The 24709-nt window shown below is 53.4% G+C and overlaps 2 protein-coding genes and 1 long non-coding RNA gene across 3 annotated transcripts in view; 1 reads left to right on the plus strand and 2 right to left on the minus strand.

Moving 5' to 3' along the window:
* TADA2B (transcriptional adaptor 2B) overlaps positions 1 to 11222 on the plus strand; it is a 15338-nt gene extending 4116 nt beyond the window's left edge. Inside the window, exon 2 of the mRNA XM_027103773.1 lies at positions 7892 to 11222. Within this exon, the coding sequence (XP_026959574.1) occupies positions 7892 to 8884 (993 nt within the window). The 3' untranslated portion in view covers positions 8885 to 11222. The remainder of the gene's footprint in view (positions 1 to 7891) is intronic.
* A 1057-nt stretch (positions 11223 to 12279) lies between these two features.
* On the minus strand, positions 12280 to 24337 carry GRPEL1 (GrpE like 1, mitochondrial). The gene is made up of 4 exons (XM_027103774.1): positions 24232 to 24337; positions 22073 to 22235; positions 20647 to 20728; positions 12280 to 13858 (listed from the first exon to the last, which is right to left on the minus strand). The coding sequence occupies exons 1-4, from the start codon at positions 24324 to 24326 to the stop codon at positions 13512 to 13514; spliced, it is 687 nt and encodes a 228-aa protein (XP_026959575.1). The 5' UTR covers positions 24327 to 24337; the 3' UTR covers positions 12280 to 13511.
* Positions 14296 to 16534, minus strand: LOC113619140 (uncharacterized). Its single transcript, XR_003432304.1, has 2 exons — positions 16090 to 16534; positions 14296 to 16054 (listed from the first exon to the last, which is right to left on the minus strand). It is a non-coding gene; the product is annotated as an uncharacterized LOC113619140 (long non-coding RNA).
* Positions 24338 to 24709: the final 372 nt, after the last annotated feature.

The raw sequence follows: 24709 nt of genomic DNA on the forward strand, positions 1-24709 counted from the left end.
TTTTTTTTTTTTTTTTGCGGTACGCAGGCCTCTCACTGTTGTGGCCCCTCCCGTTGCGGAGCACAGGCTCCGGACGCGCAGGCTCAGCGGCCATGGCTCACGGCCCAGCCGCTCTGCGGCATGTGGGATCTTCCCGGACCGGGGCACGAACCCGCGTCCCCTGCATCGGCAGGCGGACTCTCAACCAGTGCGCCACCAGGAAAGCCCTGGGGCCCGTTTTATGTCAGCCCCTGTGCTAGGTGCACAGAGTAGCCCCTGGGTGAGGTCTGGAAATAGGTGTTTACAGACGTTCTCTGGGAGTCCTAATGCAGTGGGTCAGCAGAGCCTCGTTTGGGGACCATGAGAACTGTCACCTTCTCAACCAGGCGCAAGTCCCTTCTGTGTTGGTGGGAGCGGGCAAGTCCATCCCGTGAGCCTCCCGACGGCGGGGTTCTCAGTCGCCATTGCGGATGGCGAGGAGGCGGCGGGGGGAAGAGCCTGGATGGAGAAACCAGCCAGGATGGGCACGGTTATGCAGAGCAGTGTGACTGAGAGCGCCTGGTCGGCTTGTTAAACGCGGGTCCTGCCCCCCTCCCCCTCCGGGTTCTGAAGTCACAGGTCTGAGTCTTGGTGTGAGAATCTGCATTTCTCACCACTTCACCGGTGAAGCTGCCGCTGGCCCAGGGGCCCTCCTTAAACACCACTGATGTGGAGCACGGCCTGTGACTTCTAAAACTTCTATTATTTTAAAAAAAGTATATATTTTTATTGTGGTGAAACATACATAATATAAACGTTGCCATTTTAACCAGTTGTAAGTGTCCAGTTCGGCGGCATTAGTACATCCACGTTGGGCAGCCATCACCACCATCGTCCCCAGAACATCTTCACAGACAGAAACTCCGTCCCCCGTCTCCACCTCCCCCAGCCCCTCGTAGTTGCTATTCTACTTTGTGTCCCTGTGGGTTTGCCTGTTCTGGGGACCTCACGTAAGTGGGTTCACGTAATAATGTTTGTGCTTTTGTGACTGGCTTGTTTCACTTAGGATAATGTTCCCCAGGTTCGTCAGGGTTGTAGCAGGTGTCAGGACGTCCTTCCTCCTTAAGGCTGAATAATACTCCATTATGTGGACCGACCACCTTTTGCTTATCCAGTCTTCCTCGATGGGCACTTGGGTTGCCTCCACTTTTGGCTGTTGGGAATGATGCTGCAGTGAATGTAGGTGTGCAGTTATCTTTTGGAGTCCTTATTTTGGGTAGATACCAGGAGATGGAATTGCTGGATCTGTGTAGTCTTTTTGAGGACCTGCCGTGCTCTGTTTTTGCAGTGGGGCACACAGCTTTATCAGGCTATTTCACAGGTGGCCTGATTTGACCCGAGAGGCTTTAGTCCCCTTGAGGGCCAGTCCCCTGTGTGAGCTGGTGAATCCTGAGTGAGTTTAGGGAGGCAGACAGGGAACCTGGAACTGGGGGGAGGCTTACAGAACTTTCCAGCTAAAAAACCTAGCAGACAGGATTAGTGGCCTCGGGAAACAGGGCCCCTGGAATGGCTGATGACCTGGAAGCACAGACGAGAGACCCGTGTTAGTCACCGACCTCTGCGGTCGGAGGCGGCCCTGACCTGGACAGCAGCGCATCCCGGAGGAGGGGTCGGGCTGGAAGGCAGGGGAAGGTCTGGGGCCTACGATGCGGGATGGGTGGCCCAGGGCGTCCTTCCAGCCCCCAGAGGCAGGCGGGCTGTTCTCTTCAGTGTGAAAGGTGACCGGCCGGGGCTGGAGGAGGCAATGGCCGCGTCCAGGGCCCTGTGTGAGTGCGCAGGGGGCTGGCCTGGCCCGGGGTCCTCGCAGCCGGTCCGAGGAGAAGGGCACACATGCACGCGGGGGCGCAGAGGTCCAGGCGGGGCTGCAGGTCCGGGTCCGGGTCCGAAGCCAGCCCCCGGGACTGCCGGGTTGCTTCTGTCCCCTTGAGGCTTCTTCCCTTAAAGAGAAAGGAAGCTGGAGCGGGGCCTCTCTGGGGAGATGCAGCGCACGTCCGCCCCGGGCCTGGCCCCTGAGCCTCCGGCGCAAAGGCAGACGCTGCCGCCGAGAAAGGATGTGCGCTCTCTAGGACGCTCTAGAGCAGAACCGCCAGCCTGCACAGGAAGGATGCTCTGTGACGCTAAAGGTAGTCGTCTGTTAAAGGCACTGGTTTGTGCACAGAGATTGGACTGAATTCTCTGCCCGGGAAGAAGTAGGTCATGCAGTGCCCTCACACATCCCGGAGGGGAGAGAGGGAGCCGCGGCCGCACTTCTGTGATGTGGTCCGTCTGGAAGGGAGAGCTGGAGCCCGGCGGCGGGGCCTTGCGCTGCCTTTTGAACGTCTCAGAAAGCAGTTGACTGCACGGCCTGCTCTTGCTGTGCCCTGCGCCACCGGGTGGGCGAGTGCTGGCCGGTGCCCTGGGGGTAGCTTCACCTAGGGTTATTCTCCCAGTCCGTAAAAGTCATGGTACCTCGTGGGAACTGCTAGGAGGATGAAACGAGGTGACAGATGTAAAGGGTCGTACGCTATTCATGATGATTTTTGTTTTATCCTGACCAAACCCTTTAAGAGGAGGAATTACAGATCAAGCAGCAGCAGTTGAGAGGATAAGGACCCCACGCTAGTGAGTAATTGAGCCAGAATCTGACCCTAGTTCTGGGGATCGTCAAAGCCTCCCTGGAGGAGATGATCTGGGTCTTGAGAATAAACACAGGTTGTGGAAGTGACGCTGACAGCTTCGTAGTAGTAACAATAGCCAACATCCCTGGGGGCACACTGTGCCCGGCACTGGGCCAAGCACTGTGCGTGCATCACCTCATTAACTCCCTCTTCTGTGCCGTGAAGGAGGTGGTAGCATTACCTCCGTAATTCAGACAGGGAGACTGAGGCACAGAGAGGTGACTCGTCTGAGTTGCTGAGCAGTGAAGGGGTGGAGCCAGGAGTGGGTCGCGAGGCCTGGCCCCAGCCTGCGCACGTGGAGGATGGTCGGCACTTGTCTGGAGGATGTCGGCACGGCAGCCCGGCGAGCAGACCTTCAGGTCAGGAGGGGCCGAGGCTGCCTCGGGTGAGAGCGGCCAGCACGGAGGGCAGAGACCCCGAGGCGGCGCCACTGGCGGGAGCGGGCCGGCCCGCAGTGCTGGCGGCTCTCTAGACGGTTCTTTCTCCCTTTCCCTGCTCAGGTGCTGGAGGCTGACATGCGTGCGCCTGGAAAGGCCGGAGGGCGTGCAGAGCAGCCAGAGAGCCCGGTGGAGCTGTTGCCCACTGGGGCCTCCTTCCTCTCCTGGAGAGGCCGCATCCTGGCCTGGGTCTAGTGACCTTGGAAAGTAGACTTCACGGGCCCAGTTCAGTGTCTGAGAGACACGTTTTCCTTTATTTTTCGGAGGACTTAAGGAAGCAGCATCCCTAACTCTCCTTACCTTTTTGCAAAGATGGGAGTCTCTTTTTTTCTAAGCGTTTAGCGTTAGACTTCGGGCTACTTGCGGTGTGTTACTGCGTGCTGCGGTGGGAGCGGAACCAACCGCAGGATACAGTTGTGTTCCTTGTTTAGTTCTAGTTGTACTTGAAGTGAACTTTCTCTTCAAATCTCTTTCCCCCAAACTCACTTTTGTTGCTCCTGCCTGCCCAGCCGTCTGTCTGTCCATCCATGCTTCTGTTCATCTGTCCTTCCATCCATCCATCTTCTGTCCATCTATCTATCCGTCTATCCATCCATCCGGATTAAGCAACAACTTTGACCTTGAACGTGTGAGGGAAAGAACTTCCCTCCCATTCACCCCCCTGCTGTCACATGGGACGCTGTCACTTGGTGATGGGACACTTCTCTCACGTGTGTGGGCTGGCCTTGTGTGACCACTGACACGTGAAGCTTGAAGGGGGTGACGAGCAGGGTGCTGGGCCTGTGGCAGGAGTGCCGTTGCTGTTTTTAACCATCATCTTTCTATGGTTTCGCTTCCCTGAACCTGTCTGCCTTCTGCGGACTCCTTTTAGAATCAGAGCTGGGTCATCGCTGTCACTTAGACTGTTCCATTATGACCCTCCCTGCTTGAGGGTCCTTGGAAACCAGGATCTTGCGCGCTTTCCCGGGCCTCTCTCAGTGCTCGTTAAGCCCACGTGGTGGCCCCTGGGGGGCGATTCTCTTCAGCAGCAGCTGGCGGCCAGTGTCTCCTGGCAGTGGCTGGCCTGATTGCTGGTGGGGGTTCCTGGGCTCCTGGTGACAGGGCGCTAGCCCCACAGCGCCCCACTGATCTGTGGCTTCATAAATAACCCCTCACCCGGGTCCGTCTGGAGCCAGAGACCCCCTTTTTTACCTGAAGAGGAGCTGGATAACAGAGGTGTCAGCGCAGGGCCCGCAACTGTGTGGCCCTCTTGCCTGGCAAGGCCGGAAACTGCCTGGCCTCCACGCAGCGCGGGAGTGTCTGCAGATTTGCAGAGCGAGGCGTGCAGCCATGGAAGCGTTGGGGTGTCGCCCCCTGGAACACAAGAGCCGTGTCTTTTTTTTTTTTTTTTGGCGGTACGCGGGCCTCTCACTGCTGCGGCCCCTCCCGTTGCAGAGCACAGGCTCCGGACGCGCAGGCGCAGCGGCCACGGCTCACGGGTCCAGCCACCCCGCGGCACGTGGGATCCTCCCGGACCGGGGCACGAACCCGAGTCCCCTGCATCGGCAGGCGGACCCTCAACCACTGCGCCACCAGGGGAGCCCAAGAGCTGTGTCTTTTAAGGGCTCTGTATGTTTTTCCTTTACACATTTTGGATGAAAATCTTAGACCTGTGTAAACAGAGAATTGAGGCAGAATTTAACTTAAAAAATACTTGTAGTTTTACTCAAAAGAAGTGAAAACCCAGCACACAGAATCCCTTGCGAAGTGTGAGCATCTTGCATCTGCCCCGTGCAGGAAGCCAGCATTGGCCCAGAGCCATTAGCCCACGCACAGACAGGCCCAGGGTCCCACCAGCACCCGCGTTGAGGTAGCTGCCACGTCTCGTCCTCTCTGGGTCTGCACACTTCCTTCCGTGTCTCTGGGCCCGGGACGCCTGTGGGGAGTGCTGGCCCGGTGCTTGTGGGGCGTCTGTAGTTTGGGGTTGGCTGCCGGGCCCTGGCCTCACAGTGGTGAACAGAGCCGATCAGGGTCCCCTTTCCTGATGCTTCCCTCTGCTTGGGACTTTTCCTTAGTTTTAAAAATGGGCAGTACGTTCATAACTTGAAAACGCTAAGTCGTGAGAAGGTGTGCAGTGAAGTGGCCCACTGCCAACCCCACCCGATGCCCTGGGGGACGGGGCTGGAGTCGTGTGTCCTTAGAAGGTGTCTGATGCACCACAGGCGGAGAGCTTTCTGTGTCCCAGCCGTTTTGGCACGAGGGCACGAGGGCAGCAGCGTGAACACACCCTTCTGCTGCGTGCGTTTTCAGCTGCCCCATGTGGGAGCGAACGCGGGTGAGGCCCCGGGAGCCCTCGCTGGGAGGACGCGCCGTGCATCCCTGGCCTGCGGCCCCCAGGCTTCCTTACTGCCTCCACAGCCTCTGCTCTCTGTTCCCAGAGTGTCGGGATTGATGGAGAGAACCTCAGATCAATAAAAATACCTTGGTTTGGTCAGATGCAGCTTTACTGCCGAGAATCCTTCTGTTCTTTCAGGGTTTAAATTTTACCCTCAGTGTGGTGCTCTGAGCATCTGATGCTTTCTGGGAGGCAGGTCGCTGGGGTTCAGGGTGGACAGCGGACTTGCTGGAGGGCAGAGCTCTCACAGCAGGTCTGCACCGCACCAGGGACGGGGCCCAGATCTGGGGCCCAAGTTCCTACGCACGCAGCCTGGGTGGAAGCTGCGGTGAGGGGGAGAGGCTGAGGGGCACGGCTCCCCGAGCTGGCAGCTCAGACCAGGCGCAGGCGGGCAGTCCTGCTCCCGACACGCTCACCAGGGTGACATGCTCCCGAAAGGGCGTGGGTCAGGGACAATGTCTTCCCAGCGTGTCCCAGGGGCTCCCGGGCCCCAGGGTGGGGTGGAGGAAGACCGTTACCGTCCACGAGAGCCTCGCCGGCCGCTGAGGGGGGCTCTTGCTCCTTTACTGTGGGACTCAAGGCTCCGAGGAGGGCGGGGCCAGCCTGCGTCAGTGACAGTAGCTGTTGGGAATGGTTGTGACTTGCTTTTGTTTTGTTGTTTTTTGGACGAAATGCTTCCTGGGGAAGGATAATGACAGAGTTGATGCTAAGAGTGAGTGATTTTTTTGAGTGTCTTTTTTTTTTAATAAATTTATTTTATTTTATTTATTTTTGGCTGTGTTGGGTCTTCGTTGCTGCGCACGGGCTTTCTCTAGTTGCGGCAAGCGGGGGCTACTCTTTGTTGCCGTGTGCAGGCTTCTCATTGCAGTGGCTTCTCTTGTTGCGGAGCACGGGCTCTAGAGCGCAGGCTCTGTAGCCGTGGCTCGCGGGCTCAGTAGTTGGGGCTCGCGGGCTCTAGAGCGCAGGCTCAGTAGTTGTGGCGCACGGGCTTAGTTGCTCCGCGGCATGTGGGATCTTCCCGGACTAGGGCTCGAACCCATGTCCGCTGCACTGGCAGGCGGATTCCCAACCACTGTTCCACCAGGGAAGAAACCCGCTAAGAGTGATTTTTAAAGAAGCAAGCATGTAGTTTCTCCATGGGACAGGGTCTAGCTTTAGCTCTGGTCCTCCCTTTTCCCTGCATGGTGCTCAGAAAGAGGCCTTGCAGTTAGGTCCTGGTCCAGCCTTCTTTGTTCCGGTGCCTTTCAGCCCCGCCCTCTGCGCGGCACCTCCGGGAGGGCCGCTGGGTCTGGTCACTGTACCAGGGATCCTTCCTAATGCTTCCCTCCCCTCCCCTCCCCTCCGTGCCCAGTTTGTCAGCAGCGTCAGCCCGAGGGGGCCGGCTGTTTTCTTGGGTTCCAGTTTGGCCTTTCGGGGTGCAGGGAGCATCCCGATCTCGGGGGGCGGGGGCGCGAGTTTCTGGGGCGGAAGGCAGCCTGTGCGACGCCCCGGCGGCTGCCAGAGCCGGGAGGGCAGAGCGCGGGGTGAGCGAGGCCGGCGGGGTGCTGAGTGGCTGCCGGTGAATGAGTGCGCATTCTGGGCAGTTACTTTCTGAAGTGGCTTTAGCGGTTGACTTTGAGGAAGAGGCCTCTTGGCAGAAGGAAAAGATTGAGGGAGTTGTACGATTTCCTCCCATTAATAACCCTGTGTTCGCGGGCAGTTACCTTCTGTAGGAATGAACGCCTGCTTGCAGCCTGGGCGTTTCCAGCTGCCAGACCACGGGGGCTGTCAGAAGTGATGGCTCGCCTTCTCCTTTGAAAGGCTCTTTCCCACTCAACCCGACCGCCCCCTAGGAAAGGGACAGGCGGACCCTCGGGGCCGGGGTGTCAAAGACCGGGCCTCGGCCGTTTCTGTTGGGAGGCGGGCAGCGCGCTGGAGACCCGGGTGCGTCTGTTGTCCGGTGTGGGATGAGGCGGGCGCCCCAGAGCTCTGGCTGTGCGCCCGCGTCCTGTGAGCCCCTCAGCCCGACAGCCGCCCCGAGTGCGGGGCGCGCGGCGGGCAGATCGGCCCGTGCCAGGGGCCTCTGCTCGCCCTCTTAGGGAGCCCGGAGGAGAGTCGGGGTCTCAGACATGGGTTCCAGCCCCACTCTGCCGCCAGCTTGCACTGTGACCCCGTGCACGTTGGTGCCTCTCTGGGTCCTCACTTTCTCGCGGGCAGAATCCTCGAAGTTCCCTCTAGCGCTGACTTCCACGCGATCAGCCCAGCCCAAGAGAACGTGCAGGAGGAGTGTCTCCGGTGCGGGGGGACCATAATGATGCCATAGAAAGTAGTTCAGGTGAACCTTTGTGAAAGCGTTAAGGGAATCGCGCGAACCCTGAGTCTGACACTCTGACTTTGGAAATGACCTCTGACCTTTGCCCTTGTAGGAGGATATGGCTGCTCACGTTGGCGCTTCCCGGACTCCCCAGGAAGTGATGGAGCATTATGTAAGCATGTACATCCACGGAAACCTGGGGAAAGCCTGCATCCCCGACACCATCCCCAATCGGGTGACAGACCACACCTGCCCCAGTGGAGGCCCCCTGTCTCCCAGCCTCACCACCCCCTTGCCTCCCCTAGACATCTCGGTGGCCGAGCAGCAGCAGCTGGGCTACATGCCACTGCGGGACGACTACGAGATCGAGTACGACCAGGACGCCGAGACGCTCATCAGCGGGCTCTCGGTCAACTACGACGACGACGACGTGGAGATCGAGCTGAAGCGCGCGCACGTGGACATGTACGTGCGGAAGCTCAAGGAGCGGCAGCGGCGCAAGAACATCGCGCGCGACTACAACCTGGTGCCCGCCTTCCTGGGCAAGGACAAGAAGGAGAAGGAGAAGACGGCCAAGCGCAAGGTCACCAAGGAGGAGAAGGAGCTGCGGCTGAAGCTGCGGCCGCTCTACCAGTTCATGTCCTGCAAGGAGTTCGACGACCTCTTTGAAAACATGCACAAGGAGAAGATGCTGCGCGCCAAGATCCGGGAGCTGCAGCGGTACCGGCGCAACGGCATCACCAAGATGGAGGAATCGGCCGAGTACGAGGCGGCCCGGCACAAGCGGGAGAAGCGGAAGGAGAACAAGAACACGGCCGGCTCCAAGCGGGGGAAGGAGGACGGCAAGGACAGCGAATTCGCCGCCATCGAGAACCTGCCCGGCTTCGAGCTGCTGTCGGACCGCGAGAAGGTGCTCTGTAGCTCCGTGAACCTGAGCCCCGCTCGCTACGTGACCGTCAAGACCATCATCATCAAGGACCACCTCCAGAAGCGGCAGGGCATCCCCTCCAAAAGCCGCCTGCCCAGCTACCTGGACAAGGTCCTGAAGAAAAGGATTTTAAACTTCCTCACGGAGAGTGGTTGGATTTCCAGGGATGCTTCCTGAAGGCGAGTCCCTGTGAGACCTGGAGTGATGCTGAAAAGCTTGTGAGCCAAAATGACCCGGGGGGTGGGGGGGGTAGGGGAGGGGCGAGGAAACGCTTTTTTCCCGTTGCTCTTTTTTAAACAAATTGAGTTCTCTTTGGGGGATATAAATTCTTTTTATGGTCCTCTTCAGAAGCAATAGTAACACTTAGATCAGATCATGAGGGAGACAAGTATCTATTTTACCTTAGTCCTGAAAGTAATACTTTAAGATGACGATTTGCCTTTAAGTGTTCAGTTTGGAGAATTACGAGATTGGGTAATTTCCCTTTGTGAGTTTCTTCCCTTTGGTACGTGACTGTTGTGCTGTGGGCAGAGGGACGCCTTGCCCTGCCGGGCTGCCAGCTCTGCCCTGTGACCTGACACCCCGGCACAGCCCGGCACGTGGCACTTTAGATGGGGGCCGGGCAGGGCAGGTGGAAGAGAGGCCGGGGGAGGACAGGACAGGGCGTCCGTAGGGACTGGAGAGGAGGAATGTGGTGTGGAACAAGTTGGCCAAATGGAGCGTCCGTAGCTCCCGAATCCGACCGCCCCGGCTTGTTCCCGGGGGTGAGGGGGTCACCGTGGGAGGAGCAGCGGCCCTTGGCAGGCTCCCTTGGGTCTCGGGGGCACCGGGCCCAGCACGGACTGCCAGAATGCTGGGGCTGCTTTTTGCTGCTCTGAGAACTTGCATGCGTTTTACTTGGAAGAACTCGTTTTAGAAGGTTCACGGTTGAGAGTTCTCTGGGTTCTGGCGTTAGCTCCCCCCAGGGTTTTCACCCCGGTTGCAGGTACCTCTTTCGCTGCGACTCTGGCCCTGCATCTTACTTGGGGTGGTGTCAGGCGCTCAGCTTGGCGAGGGCGAGGCCTGGGCACCGCTTCTCTGGGTCACCGTCTTGAACCGCACTCAGAGGTGGCTTCTGCCTGGCCCTGTTTAGAGATGCTCCCAGGGGCGCTCTTTCGTGGACCTGGACGGTACCTTCCTTCCGGAACCTGAGGAGTCCCTCGTCTTCCCGCTGCTCAGGGCTCCTGTGTCCAAGGCCCTGCTTTACAGTTGGTGGAGTGGCCAGAGCCCAGCAGTCAGTTCCTCCTGGGGCGCGTCCTGCCTCTCCTCCCTCATAGCTACCAAGACTGTTTACCTCCCGGAGTGTTTGGGCTTGAAGTTACATTAAAGTGAAGTCATTTGAAAGAAAAAGGAAGAAAACCTCATCATTTCCAAGAACGACTTAATTACGGTGCCTTTTCCTTTCTTTTTACGTTCTTCTGTCCTCTAGGGGTGAAATTTTCAGCATTAAGTAAGCCCTTCAGATACACTGTATATGGCTTTAGTTGTAAACTGCACGGCACGCTGGCAGAGAAGCGCTCCCTGTGGCCTAGCGAGGAGTCCAGGGCGTCTCTGTGAGCACGCGGTGGCGGGCCGTGCTGTTGCTCCCGGTGCCCCGCAGGACGACGGCTGGCGGAGAGCGGGTCCCATCCACCACTGAGCAGAGACGGAGGCAGTGCTACGTTCCCGCAGGTGTTCAGCCAGTGGTTCTCACCTGGGGTTCCTGGACTGGCAGCATCAGCACCCCCTGGGAACCTGCTAGAAATTCAGGTACTCAGGCCCCGCCCCAGTCCTCAGAAACTCTAGGGGTGGGGCCCGTGGAGCTGTGTTCTTACTGGCCTTCCAGGTGACCGGGATGCAGGCTGAAGTTTGAGAACTACTGGCTTTAGCTACTCTGATGTCATTGATTTTCTACATCAGATTCCTAGTTTGATGAGGTTTTAACTTTAGTCTTATTTTTATATAAAATGATTGCCAGACTTTCATTAAGCTTGAGAAGCAAAAGCTCCCTGTAAATGTGCGTGGCCCTGGCTGAGAGCTGTCAAGTGAAAAACTTTTGTGTTTAGGCAGGTTTTCAGTATGTGTATCTCTTTGATGGTATGAAGAATTTATCTAGGCTTGACTGTTTTGAAACAAACACCATAATGAATGTATAATTTATGTTAGAGTATTAACGCTTCGTTACAAGGGAAATGTAATTTTATGATTGGTTGCCTCTTATCCCATCAACTCCAGCTATTACTGTCACATTAGTCCTTACCCTGCTGTTAGCTCGGAGCCTTTAAATTTCTATATTTAATTCTCATGATAAATTAGTCACCATAATCCCATGGAGTTAATTAGGTCTTTTCAGAATTTAAACTCTTTGAGTCACAAAAGATAATCAGCTATTCAGAATGATGCTCTGGGTGGCCAACATTCCGAGAATGTATTAAAACCGAAACTCTGCCTACTGTTCTTATTTCCCTTTTACATATTAAACAGGTTGAGAACCAAATAGTGTCACTGCTTGCTTTTTACCGCCTGCCCCTGGAGCCTTAGCTTTTCAGTCTCGTAGATGGTATGAGCCAGCCTTCAAAATCAGGATGGGGGACAGCCCGTGACGTCTTAGTGCGGCACTTCCGTGTCACACCAGTCTTTCCTCCAGACTGTGGGGAGTTGTTAAAATAGATTGCACTTAAGCAGAAACCCCTTTACGCCACTCTCCTTCCCTGAAAGAAGCGGAACAGCCAGAGCTCTCGTGGAGCCAGGCCGGGAGAACCGATGGTGAGTAGACAGCGCTGCCTCTGTCACCTACACGTGCTACGAATCCAGGCCACGACTGCGCAAACCCAGGAACTCGACGAGAGTGCAGCCCACGGGTCTTTAATTGCCAGTGTCAGTGTGTACAAAATTAAATGTCTTCCTGTTAGCGGTGATTGTGGATGAGTGAAACAGTAAACAAATAGCTGATCACCTTTAAGCGAGACCATCTCTAGGTTTAGCACCTTTTTGCAGGTGCAGCTCTAGGTGAAAAGGGATGGGATGGGACTGCACACGTTCCAAGAAATTAGTTTGAAAATTACTTCTTTATTCACCCTCATTTTACAGATGAGTCCAGGGAGGCGAAAGGCTGTGCTCACAGCCACAGTGTAAAGAGCAGGCGTAACTCTCGGCTGTTTCTCAATATGCTGTACTGTTGCCTTTAGTTCTGGGCTATGCTCTTGACCAAGTTGTTATTTAAAGCAGCTTAAAAGAAAAGGGGGACGGGCTTCCCTGGTGGCGCAGTGGTTAAGAATCCGCCTGCCAATGTAGGGGACCGGGAAGATCCCACGTGCCGTGTACCAACTAAACCCGTGCGCCACAACTACTGAGCCCATGCGCCACAACTACTGAAGCTGGCGCGCCTAGAGCCTGAGCTCCGCAACAGGAGAAGCCACCGCAATGAGAAGGCCGCGCACCACAATGAAGAGCAGCCCCCGCTCGCCACAACTAGAGAAAGCCCGTGCGCAGCAACGAAGACACAACGCATCCAAAAATAAATAAATTTATAAAAGGGGGGGGGGAATTTCTTGAAATGGTATAAATTGGAATTTTAATTATGGGAATATCACCTACACCTTTCAAATCGACTACCCACCTTTCTTACGTAGTATTGACCTTTAATCCTAGAAGTACCTCTTAGAAGCAAAGCTAGTGGAAGGTTACTTTTTTTCCCCTCGTTTATAAGAATACTTCAGTCATTCAACTTTTCCCCTCAAGCGAGGAACGGAGAGCCCGGCGGCGAGTCACAGGGCCAGCGCTTGCTGGTCGTGTGTCCTTGCTGCTGCTTCCAAGTGTCCACGGTCCCCTTCCGGGACAGAAGCCAACACGTTTACGTGTGTCAGGCGCACAGCTGCAGGATTTGAGCAAAGACCCGGAAAGCTAAGCCAGACTTCTCTGCTTAGTAAGGATCTCCTCCACCAAAGCACACAGCTAGCAGAGCGTAGGAAAATAAACAACAGGGCTTCAATCCTCTGAAATAAAATTTTAAATTTAACATTTAAAACATAACCAAGCACACAGTCCCTCAGATTTCTAAGGAAGTCCATCTTACTAGGGGGAAAGTACCTTCTGGTCATTAGTAACTAGTTGGGTATAGATTTAAACCTTTCTATAAAGAGATGAACAAAACAGGACGAAAGTAACTTGAGTGTGTCAAATTCAGTTACTGGGAAAATAAGGAGGTGAGGACGTTAGGGTGTGCCCGCTGGTCTCACACCTCCCAAAGCCAGAAGACGATCGCTCTTAGCAGCGAGACAGTAACTGATCATAAACGAACGCAAACGCGTTCTTCACCAAGGGTGTCGTACAATTTCTCTTAGCAAGAAAAATGTTTAAACTCTTGCCTTGCCTTCACTGAGTGACGGGTGGTGGCTAAGCAGTCCAGGAACTCGCGTGCTACAGTGAGACGCAGAGGACGCAGTGCAGCCGGCGCAGCCAGCTAGCAAACAGCAGGACTCCTGAAGACCTTTTATTCATTTGAAATACTCTGACGTCACCAGAGTTTGAGCAGACACGGTGTTTTTCCTGATACCCTAGGGTCCGGTAGCATCCCGCCGGCCTGTCCTGTGAGCACGTGGAACTAGTAACTCCCGAATGTTCATTAACACAACTGTGCAACTGGCTTACTTCCTGTCCAGCCACTGGTCACTAAAGCCTGGCAACAAGGTTTAGGAAAAGGTCACGCGCACCCGCAGCTGAGGAAAGATGAAGTGGCCTGAGTCAGCGAGTGATGGTAACAAAGCCCAGGAGCCCGTGGGGGCCGCTAAGCCGCCTTCACCACCCCAACCAGGGCGGGTCTCAGGGTGCGCCCGTGCAGCTTGTACCCCACTTTGGTAACGAGCGCCACCGTGCCCGGCTCCTTGCCCTCAACCGGCGTGTGGAACAAGGCCTCGTGCTCGTAGGGGTCGAACTTGGCCCCCGCGGGGTTCAGCCGCAGTAAGCCGTGCTTCCTGAACACCTTCTGGATCTGGACCTCAGTCATCACGAGCCCCTCGTAGAGGTTCTTCAGGTGCGGGTTATCGTCTCTAATCTCCTCCTTTGGGACGCACTGTGTTGCCTTCTCCAGAATGTCCGCCACCTCCAGCAAGTCCTTGCAGAAGCCCTGAATGCCTACACGAAGTTAAAGAAGAACAGCGTTTGCATTCTGTACCAACTGCATGGGCAACTCAACACTGTAAGCCCCGTTTACGTCACACACGGTCTATTTAATGACACCATCTCAAATCACTAGTTTGCCCTAGAATTTCAATGGCTGGATTAAAAAACAGACAAACTTTTCTGGGGTTTAGACAAAAGCCAATGAGGTATAAAGACCAGCAGCTGAAAACCTGCAGAACCACCATCAGTCCTGCTCCAGGCTAAGAGGACGTGCAACCCCCGCAGACGGCAGAGCCACGAAGGGGCGCAGGTGGCTGCCTCAGCTGAAGAGCACGGGGCCTGGGCCACATCCCTGGCTGTCACGGAACTGCCCGTGTGACCTGGTTAACGTCTCTGGGTCTCGGCTTCTTTGGTTATAAAACAGGGATAACAGTACCTAACACAGTGAGGTTATGAGGACAAAACCACACACACTCAGAGCACCTAGAACACTTAAGGACTCAATACACACGTTAGCAATTATTTGGCACCGTGGGGTAAAAGTTACCGGGACACACCCCAAGCCTTAACCGTTATCTAACAGAAGAAATAACGTGTTAAAAAACTTCGCACAGATACAAACGTTTGTGGTTCCAAGACAATGCTTCAGCTGCTGAACGAAGGAGGTCAGGGCGGATGAGAGGCGCACACGGCTCAGCTCCCCCGGCCCGCCCCACCCTGGCCCCGGCAGCGCAGCGACCGTGAGGCTCTAGCACGGCCCACTCAAGTCTTCTCGGGTCTTGAAGGCTGTGCGTCTCGAAGGAGGCAGCGCTCGTTTTAGGCTTTACTCTTTCACACAGGGTTTTCACCCCACTGCTTTAAAATGAAATTAAAATTCCACCTATCTGATAAAGATGGGAGCGTCTATTAAGGATTAACCCTGTGCTAGTTCCCGTATGGTCTCTGAGACACGCAAGAAATGGTCACACAAGTGGCAAGTACAATCACAGTGATACTTACACAAGGCGCACTCGTGAGTGCTGAGAACAGATTAACCTAAGGGACGTGGTTCAGCAGGGTAGGCAGAGGAGGGTTCTGGGAACTGAGGCCTGGAGAGTCGGGAGGGAGCCACACGTTGGAGGAACTGAGGACGGCCAGCCTACCAGGAAGATGCAGACCCAGAGTAGCTGAAGGTTCCAGATGGTGCAGTGGAATGGGTAGAGGTCTGCTGTGGCCACTCTGCCTAGGGTGTGGAGCAGGGATGCAAGAGCTGAAGCTGGCCTGGACCACAGCGGAGGCAGCAGAGACAAGTGGATGAAGCAGAGTCCAAGCATCACCACTCACCGGATGGGAGGGGAGTGAGCTTGAGGGAGGAGAGGACAGTTCACATGCCTGACCTAGACACCTGGGCGGGCAACAGTATCATTTACTCAAATGAGGAAGACAGGAAGCACAGGCAGAGGGGAGAATCCAGTTTAAAACACCCCTGAGACGTCCAGGTAAAGACATACAGGGCTAGAACGCAGAAGAAATGTCTGAACTGGAAAGAGAACCTGTGCGTGGATGCCATTCAGACCCGTGGGAGGGCAAGTCAGTAGGGGGGACGGCGAGAGGAGGGGGGAGGCCTGCTCCGAGCCCTGAAGAACCCAGACACGTGGAGGGCGACAGACACGCAGCCAGCGCAGGCCATGACCCGGAAGAGGAGGAGCAACAGGAGGTGAGGTGACCGCATCCAGGAACGAAGAGTTCCTAGAAGAGGTGAAGCGCCGCTGTGAAGGGGCCCGCGAGGGAAGGGTGGGGCCCGCCATGGCAGCCTCTTGCTGGGTGCCGCCTTTATGAGCTCTGGGAGCACCAGTGCCAGGGGGCTGCCCACACGCGGAGGTGAGACTGAAAACAGAGCCCCCTCCTCGCGGCTGTGTGATCCACGCCACTGCCGCCGACTCTGTCAACTCAGCAGCGCGTGCGGGACGTCCGAGTGGAAAGGGTGCTCCCGCGGCTGGGACAGGTCCGACCTTCGCAGCTGTGGGCTCTGTGGGCACGCACAGAAGCAGGGCCAGGGTCTGGGCGGCTCCCACGGCAGGTCCAGGCGCACGACTACTCCGGTCCTGGTACCTGACCTCAGTGGATCTGTGCTGGTGGTTTTGTGCACACAGCACCTGAGGGACCCCAGGGCCAACTGCCTGCGTTCCCACGGTGCAGGCGGGGCCGAGGGCAGTTGACAACAGCGCACTTTGTGAGCCCGAGGGCAGTTGACAACAGCGCACTTTGTGAGCCCGCACAACAGGTGACAGATGGCATCACAGAGCACACTCCCTGGTAGATGGCTCTGGTGGAGGGATACTGGGTGGCTCCCCTTCCAGCAGGAGCGCTCCAATCCTGCCTGCCCCACAAGGCAGCTCAGAAACGGATCTGGGGGCCTCTATTCCAACAACTAGGGAGCAGGACCTGCCCCCAACAGGGCTGTGACAACCACAGAGCAGAGAGGAGGCCCCGCTCAAATCCACTGCAGACTCTGGTCACCACACCACCAGTCACACCTCCTATCAAGGGGATAATGGCCAGGATATGATGAGGAAAGAGGTGGCAGGCATCCACACTAAAAACAGGCCTTGGGCCTTCCCTGGTGGCGCAGTGGTTAAGAATCCGCCTGCCAATACAGAGGACACGGGTTCGAGCCCTGGTCTGGGAAGATCCCACATGCCAAGGAGCAACTAAGCCCATGCGCCACAACTACTGAGCCCACGTGCCACAACTACTGAGCCCACACGCCTAGAGCCCGTGCTCCACAACAAGAGAAGCCACCACAACGAGAAGCCCGCGCACTGCAACAAAGAGTAGCCCCCACTCGCCACAACTAGAGAAAGCCCGTGCGCAGCAACAAAGACCCAATGCAGCCAAAAATAAATAAAATAAAATAAAATAAAAAACTCACTACAAACAAAAGTCCAGGACCAGATGGCTTCACAGACGAATTCTACCAAACACACAAAGAACCTATAGCAATTCTCAAACTCTTCCAAAAGACTGAAGAGGAAGGACACTATGAAGCCACCATCACCCTGACGCTAAAACCAGACAAAGACACCACCAAGGAAGAAAATTACAGGCCAGTATCTTTGATGAATACAGATGCAAAAATTCTCAACAAAATGTCAGCAAACCGAATCCAACAACACGGAAAAAAGGATCATATACCACGACCAAGTTGGATTCACCCCAGGGTCATAAGAATGGTTCAACATATGCAAATCAATCAATGCGATACAGCACATCAACAAAAGAGAAGACAAAAACCACATGATCATCTCAGTAGATGCAGAAAAAGCATCTGATAAAATCCAACAACCATTCATGATAAAAACTCTTATGAAAGTAGGTACAGAGAAAACACCTCAACATTTAAAGCTATTTACGACAAACACACAGCCAACATAATACTCAATGGTGAAAAGCTGAAAGCCTTCCTGCTAAAATCTGGAACAAGACAAGGATGCTCACTCTCACCACTTCTATTCAACATAGTACTGGAAGTCCTAGCCACAGGAATCACACAAGAAAAAGAAATAAAAGGTATCCAAAATGGTAGGGAAGAGGTAGAATTGTCATTATATTCAGATGACATGATACTATATTTTGAAAACCCTCCACACAAAAACTACTAGAACTGATAAAGGAATTCAGCAAGGTAGCAGGATACAAGATTAACATACAGAAACTGGTTACATTTCTTTACACTAACAATGAAATATCAGAAAAGGAAAGTAAAAACAACAATACGTCTTAAATCCCATCAAATAATACTTAGGAATAAACCTGACAAGGTGGTGAAAGACTTACATGCTGAGAACTATAAACCATTAGTAAAGGAAACTGAAGATGATTCTAAGAAATGGAAAGATACCCCGTGCTCTTGGACTGGAAGAATTAACATTGTTAAAATGGCCATACTATCCAAAGCAATCTACAGATTTAATGTGATCCCTATCAAATTACCCATGACATTTTCCACAGAACTAGAACAAATAATCCTAAAATTTATATGGAACCACAAGACTCAGAACTGCCAAAGCAATCCTGAGGAAGAAGAACAAAGCTGGAGGCATAACCCTCCCAGACTTCAGACAATACTACAAAGCTACAGTAATCAAAACAGCATGGTACTGGCTCAATGACAAACATATAGATCAATGGAACAGAATAGAGAGCCCAGCAATAAACCCACACACCTACAGTCAACTAATCTTTGACAAAGGAGGCAAGAATATTCAATGGAGAAAAGACAGTCTGTTTAGCAAGTGGTGTTAGGAGAGTTGGACAGCCACAGGTCAATCAATGAAGTTAGAACACACCCTCTCACCATACACACAAATAAACTCAAAATGGCTTAAATAAAGACCTAAATAGAAGACAAGACACTGTAAAACCCCTACAAGAGAACAAAGGCAAAACATCTTCTGACATAAATTCTACCAATGTTTTCTCATGTCAGTCTCCCAAGGCAACAGAGATAAAAGCAAAAATAAACAAATGGGTCCTATCAAACTTACAAGCTTTAGCACAGCAAAGGAAACTAAAAACAAAACAAAAAGACAACATACAGACTGGGAGAAAATACTTGCAAATGATGCAACCTACAAGGGCTTAATTTCCAAAATATACAAACAGCTCATAAAACTCAATAACAAAAAACCAAACAACTCAATCAAAAAATGGGCAGAAGACCAAAATAGACATTTCTCCAAAGAAGATATACAGATGGCCAATAAGCACACAAAAAGATGCTCAACATCGCTAATTATTAGAGAAATGCAAATCAAAACTCCAATGAGGTACCACCTCACACCAGTCAGAATGGCCACCATTAAAAAGTCTACAAATAACCAATGCTGGAGAGGGTGTGGAGAAAAGGGAACCCTCCTATACTGTTGGTGGGAATGTAAATTGGTACAGCTACTATGGAGAACAGTATGGAGGTTCCTCAAAAAACTAAAACTAGAATTACCATATGACCCAGCAATCCCCCTCCTGGGCATACATCCAGACAAAACCATAATTCAAAAAGATACATGCACTGCTATGTTCACAGCTGCACTACTTACAATAGCCAAGACATGGAAACATGGAAATGTTCAATGACAGATGAATGGATAAAGAAGATGTGGTATATATGTATATTCAATGGAATATGACTCAGCCATAAAAAAAAGAATGAAATTATGCCATTTGCAGCAACACAGATGCAACTGGAGATTATCATACCAAGTGAAGTAAGTCAGAAAGAGGAAGACAAATACCGTATGATATCACTTATATGTGGAATCTAAAGTATGGCAAAAATAAACCTATCTATGAAACAGAAACAGAATCAGACACAGAGAACAGACTTGTGGTGGACAAGGCAGGGGGGTGGGGAAGGGATGGAGTGGGAGTTTGGGATGAGCAGATGCAAACTATTATATATGGAATGGATAAACAACAAGATCCTACTGTAGAGCACAGGGAATTACATTCAATATCCTGTGATAAACCATAATGGAAAAGAATATAAAAAAGGGAGGGCTTCCCTGGTGGCGCAGTGGTTGAAGAGTCTGCCTGCCAATGCGGGGGACAGGTTCGAGCCCTGGTCTGGGAAGATCCCACATGCCGCGGAGCGACTGGGCCCGTGAGCCACAACTACTAAGCCTGCGCGTCTGGAGCCTGTGCTCCGCAACAAGAGAGGCCACGACAGTGAGGGGCCCGCACATCACAGTGAAGAGTGGCCCCCGCTTGCCGCAACTGGAGAAGGCCTTCGCACAGAAACGAGGACCCAACACAGCCAAAAATAAATTAAAAAATCTATATATATATAAAAAAAAGAATATAAAAAAGGGAATATAGGGCTTCCCTGGTGGCGCAGTGGTTGAGAGTCCGCCTGCCGATGCAGGGTACACGGGTTCATGACCCAGTCCGGGAAGATCCCACATGCCGCGGAGAGGCTGGGCCCGTGAGCCATGGCCGCTGAGCCTGCGCGTCCGGAGCCTGTGCTCCGCAACAGGAGAGGCCACAACAATGAGGGGCCTGCGTACCGCAAAAAAAAAAAAAAAAAAAGGGAATATATACATGTATAACTGAATCACTTTGCTGTACAACAGAAATTAACACAACATTGTACATCAACTATACTTCAATAAAATTAAAAAAAAAAAAAGAGATTTGTTCTCTGTGTTGAACTCGGATCTTATCAAGTTTCCACTGTGAGCACCCAAGGTCTTGCTGTGAACCTGAGGTTCTGCATCTACAACAGGGGGACTGAAAGCTCCGTCCCCATAGGTACTCAAATGGTAGCCTTTTGGGTAATCAACACAACACATCTGGGGTTGGGAGACGGGCCTCAGTGCCAGCGCCATTACCAGGTTTGTGCTGAATGGCAAGTCATTTCAACCTCACTGATCTCAACCGTAAAAACGGGAAGGACGATAACAGAAAAATACAAAGGTGACAATGCAAACAGAATCTGAGGAGGTCCTAAGTGAGACCAGTGTTAGGGCTGCTCCAGCTAAGGAGCCGAACCTCATAGAGCCGACCTGCTAGTTACCGAGGTCTCTGTGGAAGAGCAAAGCACACGCTCCTCATTGAAGGAATCACGCTCACCACTCCGAGTGCGAGTCCTAAGGGCAATTTTGCTCCTTCTAGACAACGGCTGACCCATCTCCAACACTGGAGGGAGTGAAGCAGCAGGCTCCCCACCTCCTCACGGGGCTGGCCCCTTTGCCTGGCACTCTGATACCCCTTCCCTTGCCCCGTGTTTCCCTCGGTCAATGTCATGTAACGTTGAAAGTTACCATATAGTTTCGCCTCCTCCACCAATTTTTGGCTCCTCTGCCGCAAGTTCTCCGTATCTGCTAAAGCTCGCTTATACTTTTCCTTAAAAAAAAGAAAGGGAGAAAGAAAGATTGATTCACGTGAATTAAATATGGAACAAATTCATAAGAAAGCATATCTGATGTAACAAACTCCAAGTCAAAACACAAACAACAGCTATCATCACGTTTGAAATTTTGGGTTACAGACAGCTGCTGCTTAATAAACACAAACACATTAACCCGTGTCACTGTTTCCAGCAAGTGGGGAACAGATGGCCCGGTGTCGCGTATTCACATAGCCCCCAAGGGCATTCTCACTCAGTGTGCAGCTGGGGAAGGACAAGGAGAGGCTTCTCATTTCTCATGGTTCCGATGGCTCTCCTCCAGGGAGGACCATTCATTCATTCCTCAGCAGAATCTCCAACTTAAGGGAATCCTAGAAGCCCGGTTAGGGGCTGACCCGCTCAGTTCCCACACCCTGAAGAGACGTCTAGGAGAACAACGAACCTGAGTGGACAGCTTTGGCCTCTACGCCACAGAAGAAGAAAAACCCCATCAATGAACCTCTGGTATTGTTAACATTGCCCAGATATGATTCAGTTGAAACATTTATTGTGTACTAATCATCTGAATTCTGGTATCTTCCTCATTTTGCACCAACTTTTCCTGTAATCTCATCCGTCTCCTGGAATTTCTATTTTTCGTGTGCACCAGGTTACCGTGTTCAGCCTTCAGGCGATTCCAGAGCCGTGGTTAAGAGCAAGGGCTCCCAGGCTCAGGCCCTCGCCCTGCCACTCAGTGGCCAGGTGACCTTGGCAAGTTTACCAAACCGTCCTGGACCTCAGTTTCCTCATCTGTAAACAGGGATATTAACGGCTGACTCACAGGGTTGTTGTGAGAATTAATATAAATAAAGGGGTGAGAACGGCCCCAGCACACAGTATTTGATGTTATCATTCTTAAATGCTCACAGAGCTCGATTTGTGCCACTCATGCTTTTCCACATGGCGTCATAATCCATATCACTAATCAGTTCACAGAACTCCTACCTCCCTAGGAGAGCGCCACGTGGCTGTACCTCTGCCCCCCACCCTTGTCCTTCCCTAAGACCAGCTTAAAGGGCCCTACTGAATAGTCCTCACCTGTAAAGACCATTTTAAGCCTCAATTCAGTATAACCTAGGTAGCACACAGAGATGACCCTCATGACAACCAGAGCCACACAGGCTTTGGGTTCTATCCCTTCTCCGGTAGTAACTTGTTATAGGACCCAGCCGTAGTCCTTGGACAACGATGGGATTTGTCTGGGCTCCGTCTCTGTTGTCACGGAGGCTGGCCAGACGTCCTCGGAAAAGACTCACCTGGAGTTTGAACGACCACGCTCCCCCCAGAGCCCGCAACCTTACCATGGTCTCCTTTAGCTGCTCTTCCAGCTTGACCTTCTCTTCCATCAGTGTCTTCTCTGCAGAGGGCAGATCTGTCTTCTGTTCATTCTGACCCATGTCCTCTTCCAAGTTCTGGCCATTGTTCTTCTGTTTTGTAGCTGTGCACAGCAGCCGAGGAGAGGACCTAAAGACAAGTCCACATGCTAGAAATTAAGATGTTTGTTTTGCGTCTTAAAGTCAGATGTATGACTTAAGAAATCAGAATTTAAAACTATGTGCTACTGACCCATGGGGGAGAAAAGATTTATTTCAGATCCAATAAAGGCATATGACGTATAGAAGCTATTTGTTGATATAAAGTCTTCTGCAACAAATGCCTAAACTAACATGTCAGTGTACCAAGGCTATGGTACTAACCTCCTCTTCTTCCCACTTTAAACATCTCCTTCTGAGATATGGTCACCCAGGCCCACCACACAGCAATGCAGTAGCTACTACTGGAGGTGAGGCCCAGTGCTGATGCTGATTACAAAGCTGGAGGGGCAGAGATCTTGCCCACACGGTACTTCGGGCATGCAAAAAAGATATCTACACACAAAGAACCGTAATGTGGGGTCTGAAAGTGATAAAAGAGGAAGCATGCACTTTGGGAGGCTCAGAGTAGAATATTTCTAGCTTTGGGTAAATGGAAGGCAATGAAAGGGTTTGTGCAGCGAGGCTTTGAAGGATAAGTAAGAGTTCACATACAGAGTCAGGAATGGATGAGACAGACGCACTTCAGGAAGAGGGAAGGACTGGAGGTTGGAAAGCATGGGGATGGTATGTACAGGGGAAATACAAAGAGCTCTAAAACTAATGCTGAAAGGGACTTAAAGTATTACCCAATCTGATCCCCACATGAAAAAGGTTAAGTGATAAACTCAAGGCCGCAAAGCCATTAAGGAATGATACACATCTCTGCACCAGGTCCAGTGGAACTCTTAATTATGCCACAGTCCAACCTGAAAATAAACCACATGCGATTTCTTCGCAGATTAAAACGAACTGCCTCAATGAACAGGAAAGCTAGGAGTACACAGAGCATATGTACAAGGATGTTTACAGCAACTGGAAACAGATCGCTGTCAGAAGGAGACGGCTGAACAAGCTGTTTCTGCCGACCCCCTCCTGGAGCGCCAGAGGCTCCCGCAGCAGCCAGAGCGAGTCTCGCTTTGCTTTGCAGGGAGGGAGACGGAGGCTCCGGGGGCTCAGTTACCCCGAAAGCTACGCATACAATTCAGCTCTCTAAACTCCCCAACTTGAGCCTCTTGCCACAAACCCAGTTCTCAGAGCAGAAATTCACGCGTCTTGGCAATTAATTCCAGATACAAAAATCACAAATTACTCGAGCAAAGAGGCCTTTTCACTCGGGCTTTCCAGGGGGGCTTGTTCCCACACAGTTCTACACCACGTATCGGGCTGGAATCGCCGCTGCATCCCGCGCGCTACCGTAGTCCACGCTGCCCGGCCCAGTCTCCCCATCACTCAAGCAGCTCCTGCGGGGAAAGCCCAGCTCCTGCTCTGCGCAGCTTCTACCCAATCTGTCTTCTACCAGATAACCTGGTCCTGGGAAGCTCCTCCAACGCAGACGGTGCTAAGCACTCGCTAAACTAACTTATGAGGCTAGACTTTGAAAAAGCAGAAACCGTCGGTTTAAAAAAAAACACGAAAGAAGAAAAGCCAAGGTGAGGGCACTGCCTCGTGACCCCCGCCGCGGAGTCACCGCTCTTGTATAAATAAGCCGCTGTCCCCACCGTGGGGCAGGCACCGCTGCCCTTCTGACCTCAGGCTCCTGGGCACGCGGAGGTGGACGAGGACTCGGGCCGAGAGGAAGGAGCCAGCGCGCCGCCGCCCCGCGCCCCGGGGACCCGCACACGCGGCCGCCTCGCGCCGGCCTCGGCTCGCGGGAGGCTCGGCGCGGCCTCGGGCTCGCGCGGGGCGCCGTCCCACCCTCCCCGGGTCCGCCGCGCGGGCAGCACGGGCAGCGAGGCCGCGGGGCAACCCCGCGGTGTCCGCGCCCCGCGTGGGGGAACCGCCGCCCACAGCGCCCGGGCCGGAGCCGGGCAGGACTCGGGTCGGAGCGGACGGGGGCGGCACGCACACCGCGCCCTTCCTCAGCCCGGGCAGCCGGCGCCCCTTACCTGAGAGACAACGCCAAAGCCGGAAGGCTGTGCCGCGCCACCCTCACGCACCGAGCCGCCATCACTGCCGCGGGGTCTGCGCGCGCACGGGGCATGCGCGGAGGCGGCTGGCCCCTCCTCTCGGCCACCAGGACACTCGCGCAGACTCTGTGCTTCCTTCCCCCTCCCAACTACTTCCCCTCAGCCAATCCACCACCGCTTCTCCTCTGATAGACAGATCATACTCACCACTAATTGCCGGTCTTGGAGTAGCACTCTCCCCTCCCCCGGTGGGCGGGGTCTGAGGCCTTCCAGAGCCCGAGAAGGTGAGGAGGTGAAAGGTGAAGGAAACCGTGGGAGGAGACTCTCCGCGGAGGGGCGTGGTCAAAGGAAGAACCAATAGAGAGGGAGCATGGGGGTGGGACGCCGGAAGTACGGACTTGGGAGAGCAGAGAGGCGGCAGTCCGTTTTCCCGCGTGGTTGTACGTTGTATGTCTCA

The sequence above is a fragment of the Aethalodelphis obliquidens genome, unplaced genomic scaffold (assembly GCF_003676395.1).
Source record: "Aethalodelphis obliquidens isolate GAN/ISIS:26980383/991018 unplaced genomic scaffold, ASM367639v1 scaffold6, whole genome shotgun sequence".
Taxonomy (NCBI): domain Eukaryota; kingdom Metazoa; phylum Chordata; class Mammalia; order Artiodactyla; family Delphinidae; genus Aethalodelphis; species Aethalodelphis obliquidens.